This window comes from Zerene cesonia, chromosome 28 (genome assembly GCF_012273895.1).
Source record: "Zerene cesonia ecotype Mississippi chromosome 28, Zerene_cesonia_1.1, whole genome shotgun sequence".
NCBI classification, from domain to species: domain Eukaryota; kingdom Metazoa; phylum Arthropoda; class Insecta; order Lepidoptera; family Pieridae; genus Zerene; species Zerene cesonia.
Genome location: NC_052129.1, coordinates 935692 through 963195, shown reverse-complemented (window position 1 = coordinate 963195; position 27504 = coordinate 935692). Strand labels below are relative to the sequence as shown.

The following is a 27504-nucleotide window of genomic DNA, read 5'->3' as shown; positions in this document are numbered from 1 at the left end:
GAGTCAATGTCTATCACCTACTCTTGTGCGTAAGTCCGTGTTGTGTACCTACTCATAAAATATTATTAATTCTTATAAGTATACCCAGTGTGAGGCTAGATTTTGACCTAGATAAATCCTACTCATATTATAAATGCGAAAGTTTGTAAGGATGTGTGTGCGTTTGTTGCTCTTTCACGCAAAAACCACTGAACCGGTTGCAATAAAATTTGGTACGTAGATAGCTGGACAACTGGAATAACATATAGGCAACATTTTATCCCGATATTCATAGGGGATACGGTCTTACGCGGGTGAAACCGCGGGGCGCGGCTAGTCTGTTATAAAAATGAGAATCATTTAAAATCACCTGCAAAGAATAATTGTGATAGCGAGTTAGAGAGGACAGTCATGCGTGGGCGCACTCCCTACTCCCGGTGCGCCGGCATTTCTATACTGATTTTTATCAGCCATAAATATTAAGCATTTCATAACATTAACTAATGTGATAAAGAGGAAATTTGATTTTTTTTCGTCTGTTTGTTACGGTTTGACTCAAAAACTTCACCACAATGTAGTAAAATATTTTAGTAGTAACTAGCTATTCGCCGCGGCTTCGCTCGTGGTACGTATATAGCCTATAGCCTTCCTCAATAAATGGGCTCAATATATAACACTGAAAGAATTAAAAAAAAAATCAAACAAACTTTTCAGCTTTATAATATAAGTATAGATAGTATAGATTAGATGGTTACGTCTTTACCGACATTTATTTAAGTGTAGTACGTGGTTTATTTTTATCCCAGGATCAACAACCAAGGCTTGGACAAGCGGCTAGACTGACTATATACTGTGTACTGAATACTGCTTTGATAGAAAAAAACATTTAAATAGATTTAAAATGTATTTAATTCACTAGATTTTAATATCCCACGTGCATATGAGAATTATTATGTTACGTCTACTGCGTCTAGTCGTCCATTCCAAATTGGGGCCTTCAAGAAAAGAGCTTACATATCCCTGAAAGGCCGGCAAGGCACCTGTAACACGTCTAGTGTTGCAAGTGTTTATGGGCGGTGGTGACCACTTCCCACTTCACGTCAGGTGGCCGACCTGCTCCTTTGCTTGCTCTGCTATAACTTTCACCCGGATACCACGAGAGGCGCCGCGGGTTACAGCTAGTCCATTTAAAACTGCACACAATATCCACTCAAAAATATTTCCACACGGAGGCTCTCGCAATCTATAATTAACTATGTCTGCGTTTTACAAACTTTGCCAAAACTTGACAACATTACGCAATAGTTTTTGATTGACAAACATGCAAACATACCGCTTTCATAATATACATAAATTATGAAATATTGATTGTTTTTTACATATCTATCCTATAGATTAAGATAGACTAGCCTATATATAATGAAGAAGAAGACGTATGTTTGTTTGAACGTGGTTATCTCAGAAACTACCGATTAAAATAGAAAGATTATTTTTTGGTTAAAATAGTCTATATATTAATGAAGGTATGAAATCGCGTGGCATCGTTATCCTACTAATATTATAAATGCGAAAGTTTGTAAGCATGTGTGTGCGTTTGTTGCTCTTTCACGCAAAAACTACTGAACCGATTGCAATGATATTTGGTACGAAGACAGCTGGACAACTGGAATAACATGTAGCCAACTTTTTATCCCGATATTCCTACGGGATACGGACTTACGCGGGTGAAACCGTAGGGCGCAGCGGGCCAAAAACTGTCTCTAGCATATAGCATATATTGTATACATTTTGGCAAATCGCTTCTGATTAACAAACATACACACAAACTCTTACATTATCATCATCATCAGCCCATATATATTCCCACTGCTGGGACACAGGCCTCCTATGAGGGTACAGGCCATAATCCACCACGTTGGTCAAGTGCGGGTTGGCAGATGTCACATATCGTCGAACTTTTCATTCTTGGACATGCCGGTTTCCTCACGATGTTTTCCTTCACCGTTTTGAACAGTGGTGATATCTATATGCGCAGATAAATTGAAAAAACAATTTACTTCCTGCACGCGCACCCGGTCTCGAACCCCGACTTATCGATTTTGAAGTCCGAGGTTCTCACCACTGAGCCACCACTGCTTCTCTTACATAATACAAATGAAATTCTAAAATACTCTAGAGCATTTTTACATATCTATGCAAATCTACAATAACTGCATTAGCATGAATAATTTTTTTGTATGTCTTGCAAACAACGCTTATTTCCGCTAATGAATATAGAGCTCTATTAAATCGAAGCAATTGACGATGATTGATTGACTATTACTGATGGTAAAAAAAATCAGAGCAATATCTGTTTGTTTCTCTTTCACGCAAAAACTGGTGAACCATATTTCTTTGTTGATCTATAGTAATGATGTGGGTAACGTAATGAATATGTAAGCGTACGCATGATTTCTGGAATGCTTTTTGAGGTCGGATTAAAATTATAATATGCTCTTGTATTTAACTTGATATGGAAGAACGTTCCACAGAAAAACAATATTGGTATTTAAGACGGAAGTTAGTAGGCGCCTTTTAATTAGAAGTGACCTATATTGATCAAACTCAGATGGAGCTGCAGCTAAACAAACCATTGAAAGAGGAATGGAGAGAAAACTCAAAAACTGCTCGATTTATATTAATAATTATTTTACCTATAAAATAGCTACATTACCAATCAAATATGGAATTTTGTAGACCCATTCAACGCGGACAAAACTCGTATAAACGGCCAATAACAACAACCATATATTTAAAAGAAAACAAAAGCTTGCTATCAAAACAAATAATCACACACCTAATGCAAAAATAATGTCAACATTTATGAATAAATCCATAAATTCTACACAAATTGGGAATAAAACCACGTCTATTTATGTAACTCTGTATAATCGAATTGAAAAGGGTCACAGGAAAATCATGTTTTATTAAAATCACTAATTCAACCTGCAACCTACGTCAATATAAATAAAAAAACCTAATTATAAATACCAATAGAGCCCTCCTTCACGCTCCGTGAGGCACCCATATGTAGCTGTGGAATTTAAAGATAGCACAGCGCAGAGAAAAAACGCAGGATATTATTAATAAATCACGATTTAAAACCGTCATTGTTGATGGTGGGGAAATAAATCAGAGAAACGACAAGGCGATAGGTATAAAGACTAGGTAAACCTCTTGTTAATATTTAATATACACGATAATATTAAATTTTGAGAACTATGATGTTAGATTATATGTGAATTACGATAAAATTATAGAAATACTGGCTGCGCCCCGAGGTTTCACCCGCGTTAGTCCGTATCCCATAGGAGTATCGGGATAAAAAGTTGCCTATATGTTATTCCAGTTGTCCATCTGTCTGCGTACCAAATTTCACTGCAATCGGTTCAGTAGTCTTTGCGTGAAAGAGCAACAAACACACACACATCCTTACAAACTTTCGCATTTATAATATTAGTAGAATTAATAGGACTTTGATCCCAGTCATAAAGTAACAAGCTAAAGTATTTGGAAGAAAGCGTAACAAAATAATGGATAGAAAGACGCAGTTTTATAACCACGATATAAAATATATTTTTTCCTATGGGGAGTCGTACAAGGATCCTCTTTTGGTCCTCTACTTTTTAATATATATACCTATAATTTAAACGAGGTTTTGTATCAAATAATAAAACTAATCTATTCTATTTATCATAACTAAAACTCGACCAACAATTTGATATTCCGCTTCAAATATACCTAATTAAAAACGAAAAACCTGTTTATGAAAACATAAAAACCAAATGAATAGCACATAGCTAAAGGTAAAGTCCACTATAAAATGCCGAGTTTAATAAAAACAAGATGGCGGGAACAATGGCGTCGGGCGCGCATCCGGTCAAATGGTAATGTTTCCTTTTAGCTTTTTTTGTTTATAAAACTTGTTTAGCGACAGTTTTATTTAAATTTTTATATCTGTAATTACGTTTATTTTTGTTAACATCCTTTAAAAATACTGTATTTTATGCTTTGTTTTCGTTGGTAAAGATTATTATAAGCATAAGTTATTTAACAATGTGTTAGTTATTCTTATATTTTATAATTAATGTTTTGAATCAACAAAAGAACACAGAATTAATAAAAACAATGTTTTAAAAGCAGACCTGGATATATACTTAGAAACTATATTAGGTTATGTTGTTTAACTAAAGTTTATCCTATTTAGTATTTTGTCTACACATGTTTAAATTTGTGTGTATTTTTAAATGGCTCGAAACTTGACAACACACCTACTTTGATTTTTAGACCTCATCTCGATGGAAGAGAAGGGTGATACACAAACTCTATGTAAAATCACAAAGCAGCCTTTAATACAAGTATGTATGTATTATGACTATGACATACACATTTTATATCAAAACATAGGTTATTTAGCTAATTTTTAAATTGCTAAGGTCTGATCTGACATTGAAGGAATTACTTAAATGAATTAATATAGTATCTCCTATCTACGATTTGCATCTCCGTTTATTTGTATGTTTTTAGATCGATTTAGCTACCAGAAAAATAAGCCTTCGACCGGTTATTTCCGAACTATTCAGAAAATGGTACGCTAGGTCAATCTATGGTTGTGATATTTCATGGCCTCTACGTTTCTACTTACTATTTTATATCTTTATTCATTATAAAGTAAAAAACACCATCATATTAGACAATTTTAATTAGTGTTGTTTTAGTGTTGTCGTTTAGCAAGAAGATTTAAGAACTTTCCAGAACGTTTCATCAAATTTCGTTGAAAACTCATATAATTATAATGAGAATACGGTACTAATAAAATAATTAAATTAATTGGCTTACAAATCTAACGATAAATTATGTAGATAGTGATTAACGAATAGCTTACATAACCATGTTAATATAACTACAACGCAACAAACTGGTAAGTAGTTTCAAAACACCAGCCAGACAACCTTTCTAAATCTTATTACGTTTCAAAAAGATCAGTGATATATGCGCCCGCGCACACGCCCTGGCCAATTAGAGCGCGCCGCTCTATGTGTGCGTGAATACGTTCGCACGTTACACGTACACGATTCGCGTGTGTGGTGTAATTTGTCTCCGGTTACTGACTCGCGGTTTGTCGTACTTTGAACTCTATTCATACAATTTAGAGTTCATTGTTGTTTGTTTTTGTAACACATATGTATTATGTGTGTCGTGGTATATGAGGGTTTTTATGAGGAAGTGATTCTATTGTTGTTAGGACGATATTATGGCTTTTTGTTGAGTATTAAATTGCGTAATCATTTATATTTTATGAGTACGTGAATCGAATCTAATTTCAACCGACTTCAAAAAATGAGTAAATTTTTTAAAGTCGGTTGAGAACTTTCGACTGAGTGAACAGATTTTAATGATTGCTTTTTATTTGAGAGCTGATGCCTCCCGTGTAGTCCATTTATAGTCGGCCTTGTTCTGACAATATGAAGGCAAACCGCCTTCATATTTTTCGTTCAAAATAAGTAGTTATTGTTTGACGAATGATAGGTTTTTAGTGTATTTATAATCATTGAATACATACCATATGATGGAATAAAATAAATATGTTGAGTTAAGGGACATTTTGATGAAGATAAAAGAGATAAATTGTCTGTGATTAGTGATATTTGAGGAACTGATTTTGAAAAGGTTTGAAAAAATTAACAACCTATTTTAAATACGAATCTCACATAGTGATTAACATCTCTAGTCGTAGTTAGTACTTGATTAATTATCCTACTTCCTACTAATATTATAAATGCGAAAGTTTGTAAGGATGTGCGTGTGTTTGTTGCTCTTTCACGCAAAAACTACTGAACCGATTGCAATGAAATTTGGTACGTAGACAGTTGGACAACTGGAATAACATATAGGCAACTTTTTATCCCGATATTCCTACGGGATACGGACTTACGCGGGTGTCGCCGTGGTCTACAGCCAGGTAATAAACAAAATTGTAAATTCATATAGTTGTAAATTCATATATCATGGAGGCGCTAATAATAATTTAATAATATATGATAAAATATTGCATGTTAATTATGCAAGTAATAGACGACTAGACTAGACAGAGTTAGGTATTACTCTAACCTGCATACCTATTCATGGAATAAAGCGCTTCTATAAAACTCTAATTTCATCACTCAATATACTAAAGTTACAAACAAACCAACAAACGAATGAGATGCCTCTCATTGTCAACAGGATTGGAATGAATCAAATTAATTTACAATAGGTTTTACTTGACATAACTTAATTTTATAGCATTATCTTCTTATACTTTCACGAGTTTCATGGGATTTTTTACTAACTGCGCTTCGCGGTTTCACCCGCGTAAGTCCGTATCACCTAGGAATATCGGGATAAAAATTTGCCTCTATGTTATTCCAGTTGTCCAGCTACCTACGTACTAAATTTCATTGCAATCGGTTCAGTAGTTTTTGCGTGAAAGAGCAACAAAAACACACATCCTTACAAACTTTTGCATTTATAATATTAGTAGGATAGTAGGATTCATTTATTTTCATATTGGTAAGATGTGGGTTATGAACTATAATTTATATAAGTTTTTATTATACAGTGAACATAATTTATATAGAGTTTTAATAGTACCTACAATGATTACCCATATCTCTTTTTTAATAAACTTTTCTCACTCTACCTAACTAAGCTCTACATTGATCTTACTGCTCAATGTAGAGTTTGGTTAGGAAGAGTATATATAACATAGGGCAAATATAGCGGAATAGACCGAAAGACAGAAAGTATTTCAAATAATTAATGTATATCAAATGTTTCATTAACTGCGTTAATTAAAACGTCAACTAGCAATAGGCCTAGGAAATTGTGTTTAATTAATTATAATCGAACGATTATAATTGCATACATTATCACTGTTTATTAACATGCGTTCATAATTCTGTACTGACTACGCAGAAAGCTACCCAATCTCCGAGCTCGCACCGTAAAATGAGCGATGTAAGGGACATAACCTCAAAATCGCTACAACATCCTTCAATTTGCAAATCCATACGAGCCAATGTCCTCCAACGCATGCTCAAATTCAAACGCGTTCCACGCACACAGACACAAGCATCCCGCCCACAAGCTAACAGCCAATCAGAGCGGAGCGTTCTCCCTCCCGCGAGAAAGCCGCGCGCCCGTTGGCTCGTTCATAATCTTGAATTTGGAAGGAAATTTTTGGCCGTTTTAAATCACAACGCAGATGTGCGGCGCTATGGAGTTATCTCTATGGTTTTATGTTTGTCGTTATGATAATCTGGTTATGGAGATGGGTGTTTTGCGTTTATAGTCTGTGGAGGATTGGGATGTTTTTTTTTACGCTTATGAATATGGGAACGGATAATGGCTTGTTATTTTTTTACGAGGATTATGGCGAAGCGTTATTCTTAGATATGACGCCATATATTTTATATTCGGGTTTGCGTTGAGTTTCACAAAGGCATCGACTTAATAATACGTTTTAAAGAAACGAATTAGTATACAACGTTTTCTATTGAATCTTATTTCATATTTATACAAGTTAGACTCAGCTTTATTGTTATTTAATATTATATTTTATATCATTAAAACTAATTTATTTTAAGACCTGCAAGTAGAAAGGCATACTTAGATTTTCAAATTTTACACGTCAAGAAAGGATCTCGATCTCTTTATATCCAGATTCTGTTTTTAATTAATCATCAAAACATCCGTTAAGTTAAAACTGTTTTCACAGTAGGTATCTTTAAACCAACCTACTTAGATTATAAACGTTTGAAAGTATAGATGTATGGATGTTTGTTACTCTTGCACACGAAAACAGCTCATCCTATTTATATGAAATTTGGTTCAGAGATAGATTATAGTCTGAATAAACACATAGGCTTTTTGCTTGGGTACCACGCGAGTGACACCGCGGGTTTTAGCTAGTAAGCTATCATAGACCCTAAATATGACATTTATATATAGAATGCACTAGCTGCGCCCCGCGGTTTCATCCGCGTGAGTCTGTATCCCGTAAGAATATCGGGATTAAAAAGTTCCCTTTGTGTTATTTCAGTTGTCCAGCTATCTACTTACCTACTATATATTACCAAATTTCATTACAATCGGTTCAGTTGTTTTTGCGTGAAAGAATAACAAACATCCATCAATACTTACAAACATTCGCGCCTTTAATATTAACAGGATCTTGATTTAATTAAAGGTATTTTATATTATTTATTTTTAGTTCATTTTAAACTGTTAGGTTGTTTTTAAAAATATCATACCTAGATTTGTTATTTATCTGTTTTCTATGAATCTTATATAAAGCGATATTTTTTAAAACGCTAAGGTACGAGGAAGATGAGATGAAATGTACTACGGATGAAGCCGGGGCGAACCGCTGGTCTTTCATATGACATTATGGTAAATAACTATAAAAAATTAGAAGTCGTTTAGTATTTTCAACCGACTTCAATAAAAGGAGGCGATTCTCAATTGAGCTTTATATTTTTTGTATTTGTTAGATTTGTATTATCGGGTGAACGAATTTTGATGAATCTCTTTATATCAAGTGAAATATATACGTTCAAATTTGATCTTGCACTGACAATTCGAATGCGATTCAGTTTTATGTGAGAAAATAATTATTTTTGTATAAAAAACATGCCGAAGTAAGTACCTACTATTAAATCAATTTTCTATTTTCTTCAGGAATTTTCTTATTATTCACAATAATAATAACGTACACAAACACTTACATGTATAATACTCCATCATATTCTGATTATATCGGTAAGCGGCGGAGAGGTCAACGCCGCCGCCGGCCCTTAGCCCGAAGAGGGCCGCAAAAGTGGCCTTACTTTGGCCCTCCAGCTTGCCGGCACACTCACTTGTATACAAAACACACATACACTCTCACAAACACATATTGTCTATTATTTTTTATTCGAACCCATTGTTCGTTCGAATTTCAAAATTTGCTTTAGCTGGAAAAATTCGAATTTTAAATTTTTGCGTCGCGTTCGAAATGGTTTTTAAAAATAGAAATGTAGCCATGTGAATTAATAAAAGTCGATTCTTATTTAAAATTTGTTTTTTTTTTCTCTATTTTGCAGTATTTTTAAAAGAGCGCTTAAGAATTTATAAATACTTTATCATTGGATAAGCATTTCATAATTATTTCATATAATTAAGAAAATATAGTAAATTTTTATTATTTTGTGCCGCGATTGCTACCTACTTGCCAATTGAAGATCATCATCATCATCATCATCATCAGCCCTTATATGTTCCCACTGCTGGGACACAGGCCTCCTATGAGGGTTAGGGTCAATTGAAGATAATTTAATAAAATCATACATAAAATAAACAGATTAATTTACATCAATCTCAATTTACGTACATACACGTTATTTATTTTAATGAGATCTTCTATTTTTGCCGATAAACTTTACACTTGACGAGTTTCGTTTTTTTCTAATCCAATTGAGGAGCCATAGTGTCTAAAAGCCGTTAAGTAAGCCGATTCTTAGTCAAAACCGATTCGTTTGGTTAAATTTCATCGGTTTTTGGGCGATTTTCCGCTGTTTGAGCATTCTCTTTCCGGTCGACAGCGGCAGGTGGTTTTACTTCTCACGAGATTTCTTAGTTAATTATTAAAATGATTACTTTATTATGCTCTAAAACGCGATTAATTCTTCAATACACAAACAAGACGTTAATATAAAACATATGTGTAAAGATATATGTTTCATACATGTAGTTAACGTACCTACCTACCTACTACTAACTCAATACTACTAAATATCTCTCCTCTAGTAGGGTTTAATAAACAAACGTATAATCAAAACATAACCAACATTTCATCCTCCGAAATATTTAAACTGCTTTTTAGTTAAAAGACAGAATCTAGGTACCAACCTCTACGTATAGAGTTAGGTATACCTGCGACGGTGATTTAAAATAAATTTTATATAAGTATTAACTAATATAATTTCATTCACAAAGCTCATCCAATACTATATTATGCTCGTGATTTTTATTAAGTTAAAGTTATAGTATATAAGTAAGGTTATAAGCGCTACACATATGTTATCTAAAACATTTACGGATAACGGATACGGATGGCGAAGCAACAACAGATTCTTGCCGGCTCTTCTCTGTAGAAACTGTTTTTCTAACCAGTGGTATATGTTACTAGGATGATTAAAATTTCTTTTAAGAGGTCCAATTGAATAAATAAATACTGGAGTTTATAATCACTGTATAAATACACGTTGTTAGTTATATGTCGTAAATCTATCACTTCACTTGCACTAAAACTCACTAATTTAAACACGTCTTAATCGCTTCGTAGACGCCTCAGTACAGATGAATAGGTCTCGATTTGAGGCATATTTTACGGTTGGCTCGCTCAGAATCGATGGATTGTGACAAGAGGATCGGTTTTCTGATATCTTATGTCCGGCTTCGGCGTGGGATTGTTTTGTTCGTTATGAAATGATGGTTTATGTAAGATTGATACTATTTTATCGATGTTTGTCCTCACTTCCCTATATCTCATATTCCCTATATCGCAGACTCGGGCCCCATATGAGGCCTTAATTCTGGCTTTTACCCACCACGCTGGCCTAGTGCGGGTTGGCAGGTGTCATATGTCGTCAAACATTAATATTTTCGACATGCCCTATATCTGTTAGTGATTTTGTGTTTTACAGTATGTTTATTGATTTGTTGAATTATTTATCGAGAAGGCATTGTGAAAATTTCATTTATAAAAAGTAAAAAGTTGAAGCCCCGTTTAAATAGATAGTTTTGGTTAAATCGTTGGATTAACAATCGATTAATTATAGTGAGTGTGTCAATTTCGTTTGCACTTTAACCGAAGTTTACACAAATAATAAATGAGATACAGAAACTATAGTTGGAATTTATTGTAATAAATTTATTAGGAAAATATAGTATCAGTAAATGTTAAAATAAAATACATCTTATTATTATATGAAGCAAATACGATCGGTATTATTTATTCACATGGCTCACATAACCGATCTCTGATTTAGACAGGTATTAGAATTACATGGAGTATTACTTTACACTTCAGCTTATATATCACTTGTTTGGTATATTACGTAGTTTTATACGTATATTTATCTTCGTTATAGCGATTCTAGTTATTGAAAAACCTCATTTCACATAATGTTAGTTACGTTGTTAAGTAATTTGAAAAATGTTGATAAAAATCACACTGTACCAATAATTATTGTTATCGTTTTATCGAATTTATAAACACTGCCAACACAACACTATACACAATACGCGCGAAAAGTCGGCATTTCCTTTTTCACGAAACTTCCAAATTTAAAAATTTCAAATGTGAATTTTACTAGCGCGGAAAATTTACTTTTTTTTTTAATTTATAGAGGCAAAGTTCTATGAACAGATAACGTCGGAACACAATTTTGTATCGAGTGACATGTATGTTTGGCAAATTTTGGCGGGATATTTCGCAGTCGACCGCGCGTCGCGATGACACGACACCCTCTACGGCACGTGGCGGATGGGACGCGTTCGGATACAACCCCTAGCAATTGAGATATGCCGTTTTATGTTCTATTTTTTTTCTGAATGATTTTTTTTTTTTGCGAAATATGAATGATCGTTCTAATAAGACATATTATTTAAGAAACTTGTAATTAATTTGTTATTCATGTTAACACATTAATTATCTAGGAATATCAGTATACATAGGTTCCATACTCTTTCTTTACTTTAAATTGGTTCTATTTTGTATTTGTTTAATTCACCACAATTGCTTATTGCAAGTGTTATTGCAATATACCTACTTACAATAATAAAATTGAATAACAAAGCAGAACGTTATAAAAATAAAGAAATAAACGTTCTTTAAAGACGTTTGATTAATAAGTTGAGTTTCAGTAAAACACGACAGATTATAAAAAGACAATTAAAATATCTTGTTCACTTTGTTAACACTATTTATGAAGACTTGTTTTATCACAAACCAAACGATTATTTTGTCATAATATATGTCATCACGCACATTATAATATTTAAGTCGACTGTTTCAGAAGACGGTTTAAAAATATTTTTTTCAAGTACATGTATTATATAGAAATATAATATATAAATGGAATAATTAAAGTGAGAAATATAGATTATTGTTACAATAAATACCAATATTCTGTTATATATGTATATTATATGTATAATATTTATTGGTATATAAGTATTTCTTAGAAAGCATTTACCTAAAGAACTACTTCACTGATTCCAAAAATTCTTTCACCAATCCAACGGTTTTAGGTAATCCTTAAGTGCCACATTTTTTATGTTTTAGCGGGCAATTGCGCTGGTGGTGCGCTGATGGTAAACAATTACCACCGCCCATGAGCATTCGCAGGGGCTCAGACGAATTCGCAGAGGCTCAGCGAATTCGCTGCCCACCTTTAAAGGGTAAGAGACAAGGAAAGGAATGATGGCTGGAAAGAAGGAATTGGGAAGAGCGAGGAAAAGGAAATGGGCCTCCGGGTCCCCTATACTATATAATATGTGAACGGGTGAAGCCTGAGCGGACTGATTATGATGATGAGTGAAAGTTTATAATAAGGAACAATTATGATATATGGCACCAACATGGTGATAAATATGAGAAATTATCCACAGTTTGGAGCCTAAGTCAGAATTGTATAGCCACTTTTGTACTGAAAAAAAATTGTTCATACTTCAAGATTAATATTTTATAGCAAAATATTGATTTTTGCAAATATAATGATTATTTATTTTTTTGGTCAGTTAAAATATACCTTACAATAAAATAATTCCACAGCGAGTTTCCGAACGCTCCCCTTGCCGGCTCTTTCTATCGTGATTTTTGATCTTTGTTATCTCGCTCACACATTCCATTCGAAATTTGAATTATTCAAATATTATATTGAAGTTCAGTTACTTTTTTGTTAGGACTAATAAATTTGAACGTGTCTGTAGTATTTTATGTAAAACCTTATTTTTATTATTGATGTAATATTTATATAACATATAAATGAATGTCTATTATGTGAATAATAGTGGGCAAATATCCTTCAGGAACTGGCCAATTCGGTATTCACTCCTACAACTGATTTAAGTTATATCAGGTCCTAAGCTTGACTTGATTCTAGATCCCTCATTCCAAAGGGTCATAATTATACATATGTATTATATTTACTGTAATAAATAATATTCCCTATCGGAATAATGGCTAATAGCTCTGTCTGTTGGACAAATTACATATCGAGAAGATAGTAAAGTCACCACTATATGCGAACTTGAGACAAAATGAAAGCTATATTGGAAGAGGAAGGTAGGTTCTGTATGTTTGTTTCGAAAAAACGGACTGGACTCCCTATGTTGTAAGACCTCAGCTAATATTCTAGCTTCCTCGGTTTACGCTTAGACGTTAACCACTGTATCAAGCTGTTCGCCCCGGCTTCGCCCGTGGTACGTATGATATATGTCACTCAGTGAAGATGCAGCTTTCTAACGGTGATAGAATTTTTGAAATCGGTCCAGTGGTTTTTGCGTGAAAACGTAACAAACATACAAAGATACGAACATTTCCTCTACATGATATTAGCGTAAATTAACATTTTAAATAACAAATAGATAAGATTCGTGTTTAACTTAATATGTCTTAAGTACAAGTTGTCGTGGTTAAGTGATTTATATACAATTGTATTATACAATATGATTGATTGATCATTAAATCCACCAATGGCGTCCATTAGTGACAAATTATATATCGCATTATTAGTAACATAGTGAAAGTCCGCGGCTTTGACTGTCCTTATACTTACATAGATGAAATATTCATTTGATTTTAGAAAATAAAGAATTTTGATTTGATTTGATATTAAATACAAAAGAAAGAGAAGAGTAAATGTAAAGAATTTTACGTGTATATTATAATAAATATATACATGTGTATAATTTTAACATAGAATTTTGTCTTATTTATCCAATAATTATAGGAAAGTCAACTTTTACTAAGATCTTTTACTATCTTTTCCTATCCGTAAAACACCGTGATTCGTGTTATTATAAAAATCTGATTCAGTTAATTACAAACATTTCTATTTAAATAAAGATAGCATTTGTTTTCCTTAATCGTTTGAAGTACTTAAGGCTTTCCCAAATCATATAAATTACTGTCTTAAAAGCATATCTATTGCAAGGCGTTAAAGCAGAAAATAGCTTGACACTATAGGAGTCTTTGTTTTATGTCAATTACGAATTTAGAATAAAGTTTGATTGGGCGGAGAGCTGTCAAAAATTAAGTGAGGCGGGTCTAATCGAGCGGAACGAAGGAATATACAGCCGTCTCTGTCTATTGCATTTTTAAATTCAGACTCTTGTGGTGTTAGATTTTTCAAATATGGAACAATTTTCTTTTTATGAATTTGTTACAGGCCAATAGTTGCGTTGTCTTGACGAATTAAAAAGCTAATGTTATTGTGCCAATGTTTATTCATGAAAAAAAGAAATTAAAAATAGAATATTATTTCTATTCAACCTTGAATTTTATGGCTATTCAAATAAAATATGTTTTGTCTATTCCATCATATTGTGTAACAATGCTTGTACAGACTATATAAGTTTGCAATGAATGTGAAATTAGTGTTGCTTTTAGATTTCGATCGTTTCTTTGCATTTTAAAGTCAACAATATATGCTAGTTACCTCAATATAATATATCATCTAATGATCTTCTAAGTTTAAGTATTTTTTTGGTTTGTTTCTCTATAACTCCACGGGTTTTCAACGGGTTGATATGATTCTTTGTGTCTGATGGGAAATTATTTTCATCAGGTAGGTTCCATTTTTCAGTTAGTGACATTTTTTGTAGAGAAGACTTATTTTATAATTCAGGTGTTTCAATAATAAACCTATAGCTGATAGATATAAGGTAGATAATATAATTGACTGATATGAAAAATTGATTATTTTATATATTATATACGTAGAACGTTCTTAGATAGATTCTAGTATTTTTATAGCTTACCTATACTCATGTACTATGATATTTAAGCTGTCACACTACCAAGTTTTATTAAAATCGTAAAATCAGTAACGTACGAACTCCCGCATTTATAATTCAAGATAGATTAGATATAGATTAACATTTAAAATCAAGTTTGTAAATCGGCAATACACAGACAATTCAATTTGTCACGCGACGGGACTCGAAGGCGTGACCCTCGTTTCAATAAACCGGTTTTTGATAAAAAATAAACCGATGATATAATTTATATCTGCGTGTTATTAAATATTGTTATCGTTTTTTTATTTGCATTTAGGACAGCGATGTTGTCTCTGGGATAATATTTTAACTGACTTTCAAAAATAGGTGATAATTCGATTACTAAAAAATGAAAATCAAGATTTATCTATAATTTATCTATTATTGGATTTATTTATAATTTATTATCACATATAATTTTGACCGATTTAAATCCGTCAACAAAACATAAACACCCCGATTTAAAACCAGTATAAAAACAAGCGTGCGCCAAGAAAACCGGAACCGATCTCGACACATCAGCTGAGAAAGTAATCGAATACGCCACCGCAGCCACTTCCCTGGGAACCTAGAGGATGTTTTATTGTACATGGGAGCTTCGAGAGTGTAGAGCTATTTGTTTTTTTTAGTTTTATAATATTGAAATCCTCCTAATATTATAAATGCGAAAGTTTGCAAGGATGTGTGTGTGTTTGTTGCTCTTTCACGCAAAAACTACTGAACCGATTGCAATTAAATTTGGTACGTAGACAGCTGGATAACTGGATAATATAGTCAACTTTTTATCCCGATATTGTGAAACCGCGGGACGCAGCTAGTGCTTTATAAAGGAGAAATTTTCAAACGACAGAAAAAAAATATCACGAGGCGGGATTCGAACCCGCGTCTTCTTGCCATACCGTAGCAACGCCCTATCTATTTGTTTTTGTCCTTTTGAAATAATTAAGTTTCTGTATCAGCGAATGTATGGATTTTGATGTGTTATGTTACGGATGTGACGTCAGAATAACAACGAAACAATCTCTATTAATAATATAAATACGGAAGTAACTTTGTCTGTCTTTGTGTCTGTTACAGAGATAGTGTAAGAGCCGAGAAAAGACGTGTAACAGTTTTCTGAAATCCTACGTAAACTTACTATTAACTAGGCGAAGTCGCAGGCGGAAAGCTAGCTAGTTTATAAAGCAACCATACCAATGTATATGTATTAAACATTTTATAACTAATATATTGTAATCAATTAATGATCACCAACTAAAAATCTTTTTTTTTAATTCGTTTCGTTTCCTTTTTCAAACACTTCCACTACTTTCAAATTCGAAAAAAGAACACCGTCAGCGCGCGCACAGAGCGACTCCTAGAATTCGAAAAAAGAACACCGTTTTCGAATTTCGAAAAAAATTCGAATTTTATCGTCCATCTATATCATAGGAGCCTATAGACAGCTCGCTCAGAGCGCTCCAGCGTCGCCGGCGGTCACGTAGGATTTTTTCTGACATTTCGCTTTCGATGATCGTGACCACGTCTAAATCGGGGCCAGAACTTACGACTGTTATAAAACTTAATATATGTGGATATATTTAATTTTTAGTTTTATAGCATTGAAATGCTTTATAAATGAGAAATTTTGAAAGAATAGAAAAATTTTTTTGATCACGAGGCAGGACTCGAACCTGCGTATCTTGCCTAACCGTAGCAATTTTTTTCTATTCTTTCAAAATTTCTCATATGTGGATATAGTTAGAGGCGTTTTTAGTATTTTTTTCGCATTGCTTCGTTCCTTAAATGTTAAATTTAATATAGATAATATTATAACATCTGTGATATTTTGTATTTTTCAATAAGTGGACTTACTGCCATCATATACATATAGGTGAAATTTTACAGATTTAATATTACAAAAATAAAAGCTTTATTTTGATTAAAAAAGCATCACATTTTGCATACAATTTGCCTTCGTATATCTTACACAAGCAATAATCAAACTTGAACTTTCCCCAAATAGAAGTGTTATCAAAATTGGATCAGTCATTTCAGATATTACACAATTGACACCCAAACTGAACTCTGTATAGGTTTTTTTGTAAACAATAAAGCAGTCACGTTCTCAACTGTTTAACGCTATGGAAGTGATTTAGAAATTTAACAATTTTTTTTCGACATTTTATTGTATTTTATAAATGTAAAAACGTACCTAAATATGTAAGTAAGTAAGCCAAGTAAGTACTTAGAGCACTTAAACCCAAACTTATAATATAAAGCCTGAAATATGTTGGATTGAACACGCTAATTTCAGGAACTACTGGACCAATCTTATAAATTCTCTTTTCTATTAGTGTTAGATTTATATAATCTACTAGCTTTTCACCCGCGGCTTCGCCCGCGTAGAATTCGCTTATATCGCGCGACATGGTAAGGAGAATTTTCTTCGTATTAAAAAGTATGTTTTGTTCTTTCCCACGTTTAGCTCCATCTACATACCAAGTTTCATCAAAATCGGTTTCACAATAAAGAACTTTCATACAAACTTTCATCCCCTCTTTCAACCCTTTCTACCCTTTTTTCGCGATAAAAAGTATCCTATGTCCTTTCCCAAGTTCAGTTCTATCTTCATACCAAATTTTGTGAAAATCGATTCAGTGGTTTAGGCGTGAAAGCGTAACAGACAGACAGACAGACAGAGTTACTTTCGCATTTATAATATTAGTAGGGATAGGGATTAGTAGGGATGAGTGCACGTTTTATGAATATAAGCCAATATTAATAACCATTTTATATTCAAACTAGCGATCCACCCCGGCTTCGTCCGTGGTACATAACATATAGCCTATAGCATTCACGGATCACGTACATATAAAATAGTAAAATAATTTTTGAAATCGGTCTTTCTGTTTACTATCTTTCGAATGGAGAAAGAGGTTTTAATTAAACAACTTCAGCAATTCCGGATATTGCATTACACATACAAATAAACACATATTTATAAAATTACTATATTAATAAATCTCTTTCGCTCTCATTAAAAGGAATTACGATTTAAACATACATCCGAATTAGTAATTAAATTGATGCAATTATATAAATTGGTACACCTTACAAATGGACCGTTTATTGTAATTATTGCAACAATCGATTGTAAACACGCAAATTTGTAAGTCTGTTTAACTTAACATCAAGTTTTGCTGGAACAATTTTCATACGAATTTCAATAATTGTAGTGACGTTGCTTATAGTGTATAGAAAATTATAAAACTAATATAGAATGAATTAAGCTTATATTATGTTTGTTCCAGTTTAATTCTTACTTCAGCATTTATCCTTTCCTACTAAAATGTTATAAATACGAAAGTTTGTGACGATGGTATATGTCTATGTGTATATATGTTTGTAACTCTTTAGCACAAAAACTAAACCGATTGCAATGTAACTTGGTACGCAGATAGCTGAACAACTGGAATAACGCACAGGCAACTTTAAATCCCGATACTCCTACGGGAAACATACTTACGCGGGTGAAACCGCGGGGCGCAGCTAGTATTATTACATAGTAGACTAGAGGTATAAAGCTATGACCTATATTCAGAAGCAAAAGGGCCACCACTCATTCATGGCGGCTCGCTGGTGAATGGGTGTTTTTTGTGAGACTACACTTGACTAAATCACTGTGAAATTACTTGCCGGCTGCTGCGTTTGGGGTGCGGTTGAAGTTAGCGCGATAGTCTAAAAAATATATGTTGAGATTGTATAAGGTGTGACTTGTAAATTCTATCATACTAATATTATAAATCCTATCCTACTTTAAACAATAAATTAATCCTACTAATCCTATCCTACTATCCTACTAATATTATAAACGCGACAGTTTGTAAGGATGTGTGTGTGTTTGTTGCTCTTTCACGCAAATCTACTTAACCGATTGCATTGAAATTTGGTACGTAAACAGCTGGACAACTTGAGTAACATATAGGCAACTTTTTATCCCGATATTCCTACGGGATACGGACTTACGCGGGTGAAACCGCGTGGCGCAGTAATACAATAAACACACTTCCTCCAACCTCATTCCATCCGCTAATCGCTACGAGTTATTAATAATAAATAAAGTTTAAGAACAACACGCCTTAGTGAATGAACGAATTTTCTGTCTTTTTATATATGAAAAAGGGAGAAAATTAAGTCGACTGACAGGATATACATAAAGAAAGATATAATTTAATATCGGCTATCCTAATCAGGATAATAAGATAAACTCATGAAATGATTGTTATGTCACCGATCCTTCATAAGTGTACAAAGTTTGAATTAAATCCCTCCGTTTAAGGTCAAAATCGAGTCTAAAGGAGACAGTTACATACAAACACGCAAGTGAAGCTAATAAAAGCGTGTATGAACGCTACAACTCGCACCACAAACCGTTCATCCATACATAATTCCAATTTTAGTGACTCATCGTCTGTCTGTGTAGTCTGTATTGACATGGAACAATCGTTTTTCGTGTACCGGGTTCGATTTCTTCGAAAACAAATTTATGGTAACCTTTCATAATCATGTGATTGATATTTTTTGAAAAATAATCGATTAATGTAGATTTTTTATCGATTTTTTTCTAATATATTTCAATTCGATGTTTATTTAGAACAGTGTTTAAGACACGATTTGTCTTTTTAATAAAATTAAATTAAATTTTATTCAAATCTCATCAAATCATAATATTGGATTTTGTAATAATGTTTACAAAAAGTAGGTAATTACTGAACACAATTTAATTGTGTTTTGAATCCGATCTGCTTGCATAACGGTATTGTTATTCTTTACTTTCACTTAACATTCACTCAACTTTCTTTAGTATTTTTCTATATTCATAATGGATTCTTATTATTATTTTCTTGATTTTTATCGCGTCTGGAATATTTGCCATAATTTTTAATAGAAATACATCATTTTCAATAACCAATTGCACTTTTTTAAATCGAATGTAAGACTTATCTCAACCGACACAAGCGCAAATCGATGAATTGTTTTAAAAAAATTGAAGAAAAAAAGCTCAATCATTAATAAATGAATTATTGATATAATTATATAATTAAAAAAAAATAATCCGTAGGAAATTTTAAGTTCTATCGGGTTTTAAAATAAGAACATTCGAATTTCAAACACAAAAAAAAATCGAGTAAAATCGTTTCGAATCTTCATTTCAAAAATCGAATCTCAAAATGAGTCCCGTACTATACATTCGAACTTATCCTAATTTATAGTACAGACGTTAGTAAAATAATAATAAATTAAATTACTATGAAAATAGTAATTCAACTACCTGACTTACCGTCTCCGCTCTGGTTACTGCTGTGGGCGTGGTACTGCTCATCTGAAAATTCGTACTCTATGTTAGATAAGCACATCTGTTCTCGATACAACAATTCATGTTATAGTCAATAATCGAATGAATTAATGAATAAATTTCTTTGCACCAAAACAAGTAACATATTGAAAATTACTTACAGTAACGTGAAAAAGGTTGTTTAATATCTGTGTAGTATTCGTAAGCTTTTTAATAATATATTTGACAGATTGGAGTTTAATCAATAAGTAATTACAAACGTAATATAAATATTAAAAACTCTCTAATAAATCATTTATTCATCATATAGAATATTTATAGTAAAGATAATATATTGGTCCCTAAAAACATTGATATCTATCACATATGTTATAGATCCAAGCGCAAAATTTAAGCCCCTCCCAAGAATTCTGAGACAGTAAAAAAAAAACTCTTTCTCTATCTCTCTCTGAGGAGTCTGTTGAAACCCCCACATAATTGAAATAGAAATCTCACCTCCATTCCTGTGGTCATTGCTCATCAGCTCCTGGCTTTGAATGGGGGGGTGGAGCAGCACCTTTTGCTGGGGGCTGTGGTCGATCCCCTCCACCTCCAAGAGGGGCGCATGGTCGTATCCGTGAACCACGAGGGGCGTGTGCAGGTCCATTTTGGTCCAAGTGGCACTGTGAGTATTATTGGCGCATATCTGAGCTGTTACCGCGAGTGCATGGTCCTGGAACAATAATTTATGTATAGAGAGGCTTGCTTCGTCAATTTTGGCGATCTCTACCAGGCAAACTAAGTGTATTGGGTTTACGATAAATGTATAAAACGTAAACCTACTGAGTGATGTATCAACGCATAGCTGAAACTACTTGACCGATATGGCTGAATTTTGGAACAGATAGGCTGTGATGAACGCATTCGCTAAGAAAGGATTTTAACAAATTCTTCCTCCAAAAGTATAAGATAGGGAGTGATTTTTTTATTTATAACACAGCAAACAGATGGGCCACCTTATGCTAAGTGGTCACCACCGCCCATAAACACTTGCAACACTAGAGGTGTTACAGGTGTTTTGCCGGCCTTTCAGGGACATATACGCTCTTTTCTTGAAGGCCCCAATGTCGTAATTGTTCGGGACCTTCATAGCTGGTAAATCGTTCCACAGCTTCACCGTACGGGAGGAATTTAAAAAAATTTGTATCTTTGCAACAACTGGTATATTATTGATAATGAATATTAAATAATCTAATATTAAAACCCATAGATAACCTAAAGCTTGAATATAAATCACTTCGTCCTTCCGTTTCCTAATGTTTTGTATGAAAACAGTCGCAGGTTCGTGCCCGGGCCGGCCATTGTTTTCGCGTTACTGTGATTTACGAATACAATGCTCTGTATATATTAACTAGCATCCGTATGTGGATTTGTTCGCTTTTTGATATGTTTATTTTATAAATTCGAATGCATTTGTGTATAATTTGGTGGTTTTATATTGACTCAATCGATAGGGTTTAAATTGTTTTAATATATACATTATGGATATGTTATTGTTAATAATGGTGTGTTATATTGTATACTGATAAATTTTTTAAATAACATTATTATTTAAGCTATCTTCGTACCATGTTTCATCTTTATCCGTTGAGCTGTTTAAGTATATAGCCATACAACATGAGGCACCAGCTTTCAAATAAAAAAAAGAATTATCAAATCATACAGTCAAATAACAAATCTAAAAAAAACAATCGCATTTATATACCTCCTTTTTTGGAATCGGTTGAAAAACGTCACCATTTTCTAAAATGGAACCAAGTGACAATAATTCCAATCACACATAAAATCATGTCAAACGGTTGAAAGCACACACAGTTATCAAATAAAGAATCAAACATACAGTTAAATCGAGGACCTCCTCCGCTTTTGTGCACGTCGGTTACAAGCAAAGACACATCCATTTTATAAACACTCCTGTAATGTCCTTGCAGACCTATTGTTCAAAATAGGATACAAAATATGCAATGTTTATTGTATATTTACAAACGCATATTTATAAGAAAACAACTTATAAGTACTAATGACGCAAACTAACAAGTTTTAATAGAATTCTTAACTTTTTTTCATTATATTGAACACTTATAGCAGCTTTAGGTGTTCAATCTATACTAATATTATAAAGCTGAAGAGTTTGTATGTTTGAACGCACTAATCTCAGGACATATGGGTCCGATTTGAAAAATTATTTTAGTGTTATATAGCCCATTTATTGCAGAAGGCTATAGGCTATATATGTGTCACGGACGAAGCCGGGGCGAACCGCTGGTATAATATAAATATTTAAAGCTTGAAATGGTCAGAACTAGATCAAATTTAAATGTGATCACACGGAAGGCATCAGCAAATAATCGAAAACGATTCGCTCAGTCGAAAGTATTAAGGTAACAAACTAAAAAAAGTACAGTAGAATCTAGAAGCTTCTTGAAGTTGGATGAAATCGAACGTTTGTTACCCTAATCGAACCAGAACGGCTGAACAGATCGAGTTGAAACTTTGTACAGAGATAGCTTAGCAAAGTCATTTTATAAGCCATGAGATTACTTACGTAATTCAGAAATTGCCATACTATGATAGCATATGATTATCCTTAATCACCCAATAACAACTGCATCAATTTGGATAAAATTTTGTATGAAGGTAGATATAACCTAACGTAAATGATGAGCTGGTCTTGTAATGTTAATATGTCATGTATTTCTATGAATCTTTGGCAGATCGCTGTCTCCTGTCACTCGAGGCTTTTAACAAAGGCGCGATGCAAGGCTGTGGGAACCATTTTTAAATACCATAAAGTACACATGATATATCTTATTAAGGATACGTCTCACAATATATATTAATTACATAATTTTTTATTTATAAAACAGGGACATGTGCTTCCTATGAGGGGGTATCGTTACATCCTATACAAGTAAGTGCAAGTTGTGGTAAAAAAAATACCTATTCAATAACATACATTACTATCTATTTCTTTCTAGATATATAGGTAAACATTTGGAGTGAAACAGTGTCGACTCTATTCCTAATGAACTATAGTTAATAGTGATAACCTAAGTCGACGTAATACCCGGGTAAAAATTGGCCTATGTCCTAATCCAGATAAACTATCTGAGTGACAAATTCCATTCAGATAATACAAACTGTTTTTGCGTATACTTGAAAGAGTAACCATCCATCCATACTAAGAAATAGACTAGCTTTCCCGCGGTTTTGCTCACGTCAATTCGGAGTAGTTTAATAGATGTTATTATACATATAAACCTTCCTCTTGATTCACTCTATTAAAAAAAACCTCTTAAAAATCCGTTGCGTACATTTAAAAATTTAAGCATAGATACATAGGGACAGAGAAAGCGACTTTTTATACTATGTAGTAATTATTAGGATATAGTTTTTTAAACACAGACAAAAACAAGCTCTGCGATTCGGAAATTGTTGAAAAAATTTCGCATTTATCTCAAGAACTACCACGTGCAGCCAGCGTGTTCACACGTCCGCCGATGTGCATCTCCTTGATGACTGTCATATTTACGTATGTGCGCATAAATACACATAATAATTACGATTTACGTCAGTTTATCTATACTAATATAAAGCTGAAGAGTTTGTTTGTCTGAACGTGGTAATCTCAGTAACTACTGGTCCGTTTTGAAAGCATTAAGCTAGATTATATGGATCATCACCACTGCTCGAAACGGTGAAGGAAAACATCGTGAGGAAACCGGCATGTCCGAGAATCAAACGTTCGATGATATGTGACATCACGGCCTGATGGTAGAGCATTATGGCCTGAGGAGGCCTGTGTCCCAGCAGTGGGATCATACATGGGCTGATTATGATGACAATATTGCCTTTCTTATAAAAAATCTCTACACATCCGTTCCATATGTAGATTATCCCAAAACTAGGTGTTAAAATACAAATAAAAACATTGAACTTCTAAATAATAATGGCGTTTAAATCTATGGGTGACAATTTGTGTGCGCTTTCTCACGCATTAACGATAATGAGACGAGATCCTGGTCGAGGGCCTGGGTTCTATGCCGTAAAAAATACATTTATTTGTTTTTTTTAGCTATCTTATATCCTACTAATGTTATAAATGCGAAAGTTTGTAAGGATATGTGTGTGTTTGTTGCTCTTTCACGCAAAAACTACTCAACCGATTGCAATGAAATTTGGTACGTAGACAGCTGGACAACGGGAATAACATATCAGTAACTTTTTATCCCGATATTCCTACGGTATACGGATTTATGCGGGTGAAAGCGCGGGGCGCAGCTACTAAATAAATATATATTAACTAGCTGTAACCCGTGGTGTCACGTGGTACCGGGGTGAAAAGTAGTCAATGTGCTAAACCGGACTAATGTATATACCAAATTTTATATAGATATGATAAGGTGGTTTCGCGTGATAGAGGTGCCCCTAGATGTATGGATGTTTGTTAAAACATCCATACCTCCATCCATCCATATCAGTTGTTCTACTATATATTATAATACTGTTAGGATAACTGTCATATGATAATCGAAAAACTATTAGACACACTTAATTAAATGTTTATACTCCTCAAATATAATTAATTAATTTTAAATAAATTAGTTTTAATATTTTATATAATTTAATTTAAAAAAATTACTTCAGGCATAAATTCTTTCACCATTGAACCCGGTCGAAGCCAGTACAAGCTGCTAGTTCATCACAACAAATTCATCATAACCATCCTCACATTATCTGTGGAGAATAAAACAATATGGCGGTTCTCACGTTGACAAAAAGCAATGACATTGAAACGAGCGATTGACTCACAACCGAAATGTAGACAAAGGTATATTTAATTATAAACAGAGTAACCACACGTTAAGTTATTTTGGGATATGTCAAAAAAATTAAATAAATCAATCCGAGTTGACAACTGGACATAGTAACCAGGTGCGCAGTTTATTTTGGGATGTGTTGTTTAGATAAATCTTTTATTATAAACGAAGTCAACAGACCATTTACATAAATAGAGTCATAATTATACTAAATTAGTAGATTATAATAGAGGATACAGATCTCGTGTTAAGGTTTCTAGTAATTATGCGCAAATCGAAAAAAATTTCAAAAGCTGCTCAAGCCTCAGTTTTTAAGTCTTACCCTCATTATATATATCTCTTTAGTTAACAGCTTTAACCACCTGTGTCTAGTCAGTCACACTATTTAAGTATACAAATACGAAAAGAATCTGCATTTTTGATTTCAAATTCATCGTTTTTCAAACAAAACACTTTAACAAATTAATAAAAACAATAGATCCCAAATCACCGAAACGTGTATTCACTCTATACACTTATCCAACAAGCTCGTAAAATCCGTTGTTATTTATGTACATCCTATGAAAGACAAAAAGCCATTAAATACGTGGATAAATTAATTTTTGCGAATGCTGTGTGATTCTCATTGTTACCTTAAACAAAATATGGTATTGGGCACATATAGAAATAAGTATCACGTATTTTATATGCTTTTATTAGCTGCACTTGTATGTTTGTATGTAACCGACTCCTTTAGACTCGATTTAGACGAATATTTAGACCCGCGTCATTTGCCATTTCCCGCCTCTCGACCACCCGTAATAAAACTTCTCAAATATCGTGCTATGTTATGTTATGCTTTAGTATTTTAGAAATTAAAAACTTTTTAACGGATTTTAAAAGCGATTTATTCATTATTTTAGGAGGGTCAGACTCCCCGTGACCACGCTCGCTGTAAAGTGTTCGAAACGTCGGATTAATAATATAATGAATAAATCGCGTTTAAATCCGTTTAAAAGATTTTAATTTCTAAATGTATAATACTCGCGTAAAATCAAACACAAGAAAATACTGTGCTTTAGTATTATTTAATTATTTATTAAGAAATCTATCGAAACGTAAAATCTTAGCATATCTGCGAGATAGGATAAAAATTAAGCGATTTTTTATTCATTAACTAGCTGACCCGGCAAACGCTGTTCTGCCTTACTTTTATCATTTATGGGTATAATTAATATATGTTGGCCGATTCTCAGACCTACCCGATATGCACACAAAATTTCATAAGCATCGTTCCAGCCGTTTCGGAGGTATCATAACATGGTGATACGGGAATTTTATGACACTAGCTGCACCACGCGGTTTCACCCGCGTAACTCCGTATCCCGTAGGAATATCGGGATAAAAAGTTGCCCATATGTTATTCCAGTTGTCCAGCTGTCTACGTACCAAATTTTATTGCAATCTGTTAACTAGTTTTTGCGTGAAAGAGCAACAAACTCACACACATCCTTACAAACTTTCGCATTTATAATATTAGTAGGATAAAGTCTATCCAAATACATAAACTAAACAGGCCAACGAGATAGGATAAAACTTTAAATTGTTTCACAAAATATAACGAGGGCTGCAATTACCAGCGGCGCGTGAAAATTCCGATGAAAAACGTACAAAAATAAGTCATTTTGTAAACAATGGTAATTTTACGGTAGATTTGTTGCGTGACCCCTGCGCAAGCGCACCACGATTAACCCCCTTTCGAGTTACTATCGGCTCTCGATCGACAAACGTGTTACAATTATCGAATACTAAAGGTTTTTCGTCAGATGTATCTTATACCTAAAACTCAGTTAATAAAAATTAGTCGCCAAATGTGTTGTTAGGCGTAGAACTCGAGAACGGCTCGACCAATTCGCCTTTATTTACCGTTTTTGTAAGGCACAAGGAATGTTTTAATGGAGAAAAAGCGTAAACAGATGAAGTCGGAGTGAAACACTAGTTATAAGATTAAATAATTTCCACAAAATAATCTATATACATCCCTTGTATCCATTAGGAAAAAAAACTGTATTAAAGCAGGGTACAACCCCTATTCAAATTAAATCGGTCAAGCGTGAGTCGGGTTCGCGATACTAAGGTACTTGTACTTATTATTCTGTGACTAAGGTAACGTAAGGTTCTATAATAACTAATTGGCAGCACACAAATTGGGGTCTCATAAAA

The 27504-nt window shown here is 33.4% G+C and overlaps 1 protein-coding gene across 4 annotated transcripts in view; it reads right to left on the bottom strand.

Annotated features, from left to right (window-relative positions):
* LOC119837593 (paired box protein Pax-5) overlaps window positions 1-27504 on the bottom strand; it is an 87775-nt gene that overhangs the window by 36835 nt on the left and 23436 nt on the right. Inside the window, exons 2-3 of one of the 4 annotated variants that reach the window (XM_038363241.1) lie at window positions 20939-21155; window positions 20420-20485 (exon numbers count right to left, since the gene is read on the bottom strand). In XM_038363241.1, the coding sequence (XP_038219169.1) occupies window positions 20420-20485; window positions 20939-21089 (217 nt within the window). In that variant the 5' untranslated portion in view covers window positions 21090-21155. The remainder of the gene's footprint in view (window positions 1-20419; window positions 20486-20938; window positions 21156-27504) is intronic. The other 3 variants (XM_038363243.1, XM_038363244.1, XM_038363242.1) reach the window with 3 other exon arrangements.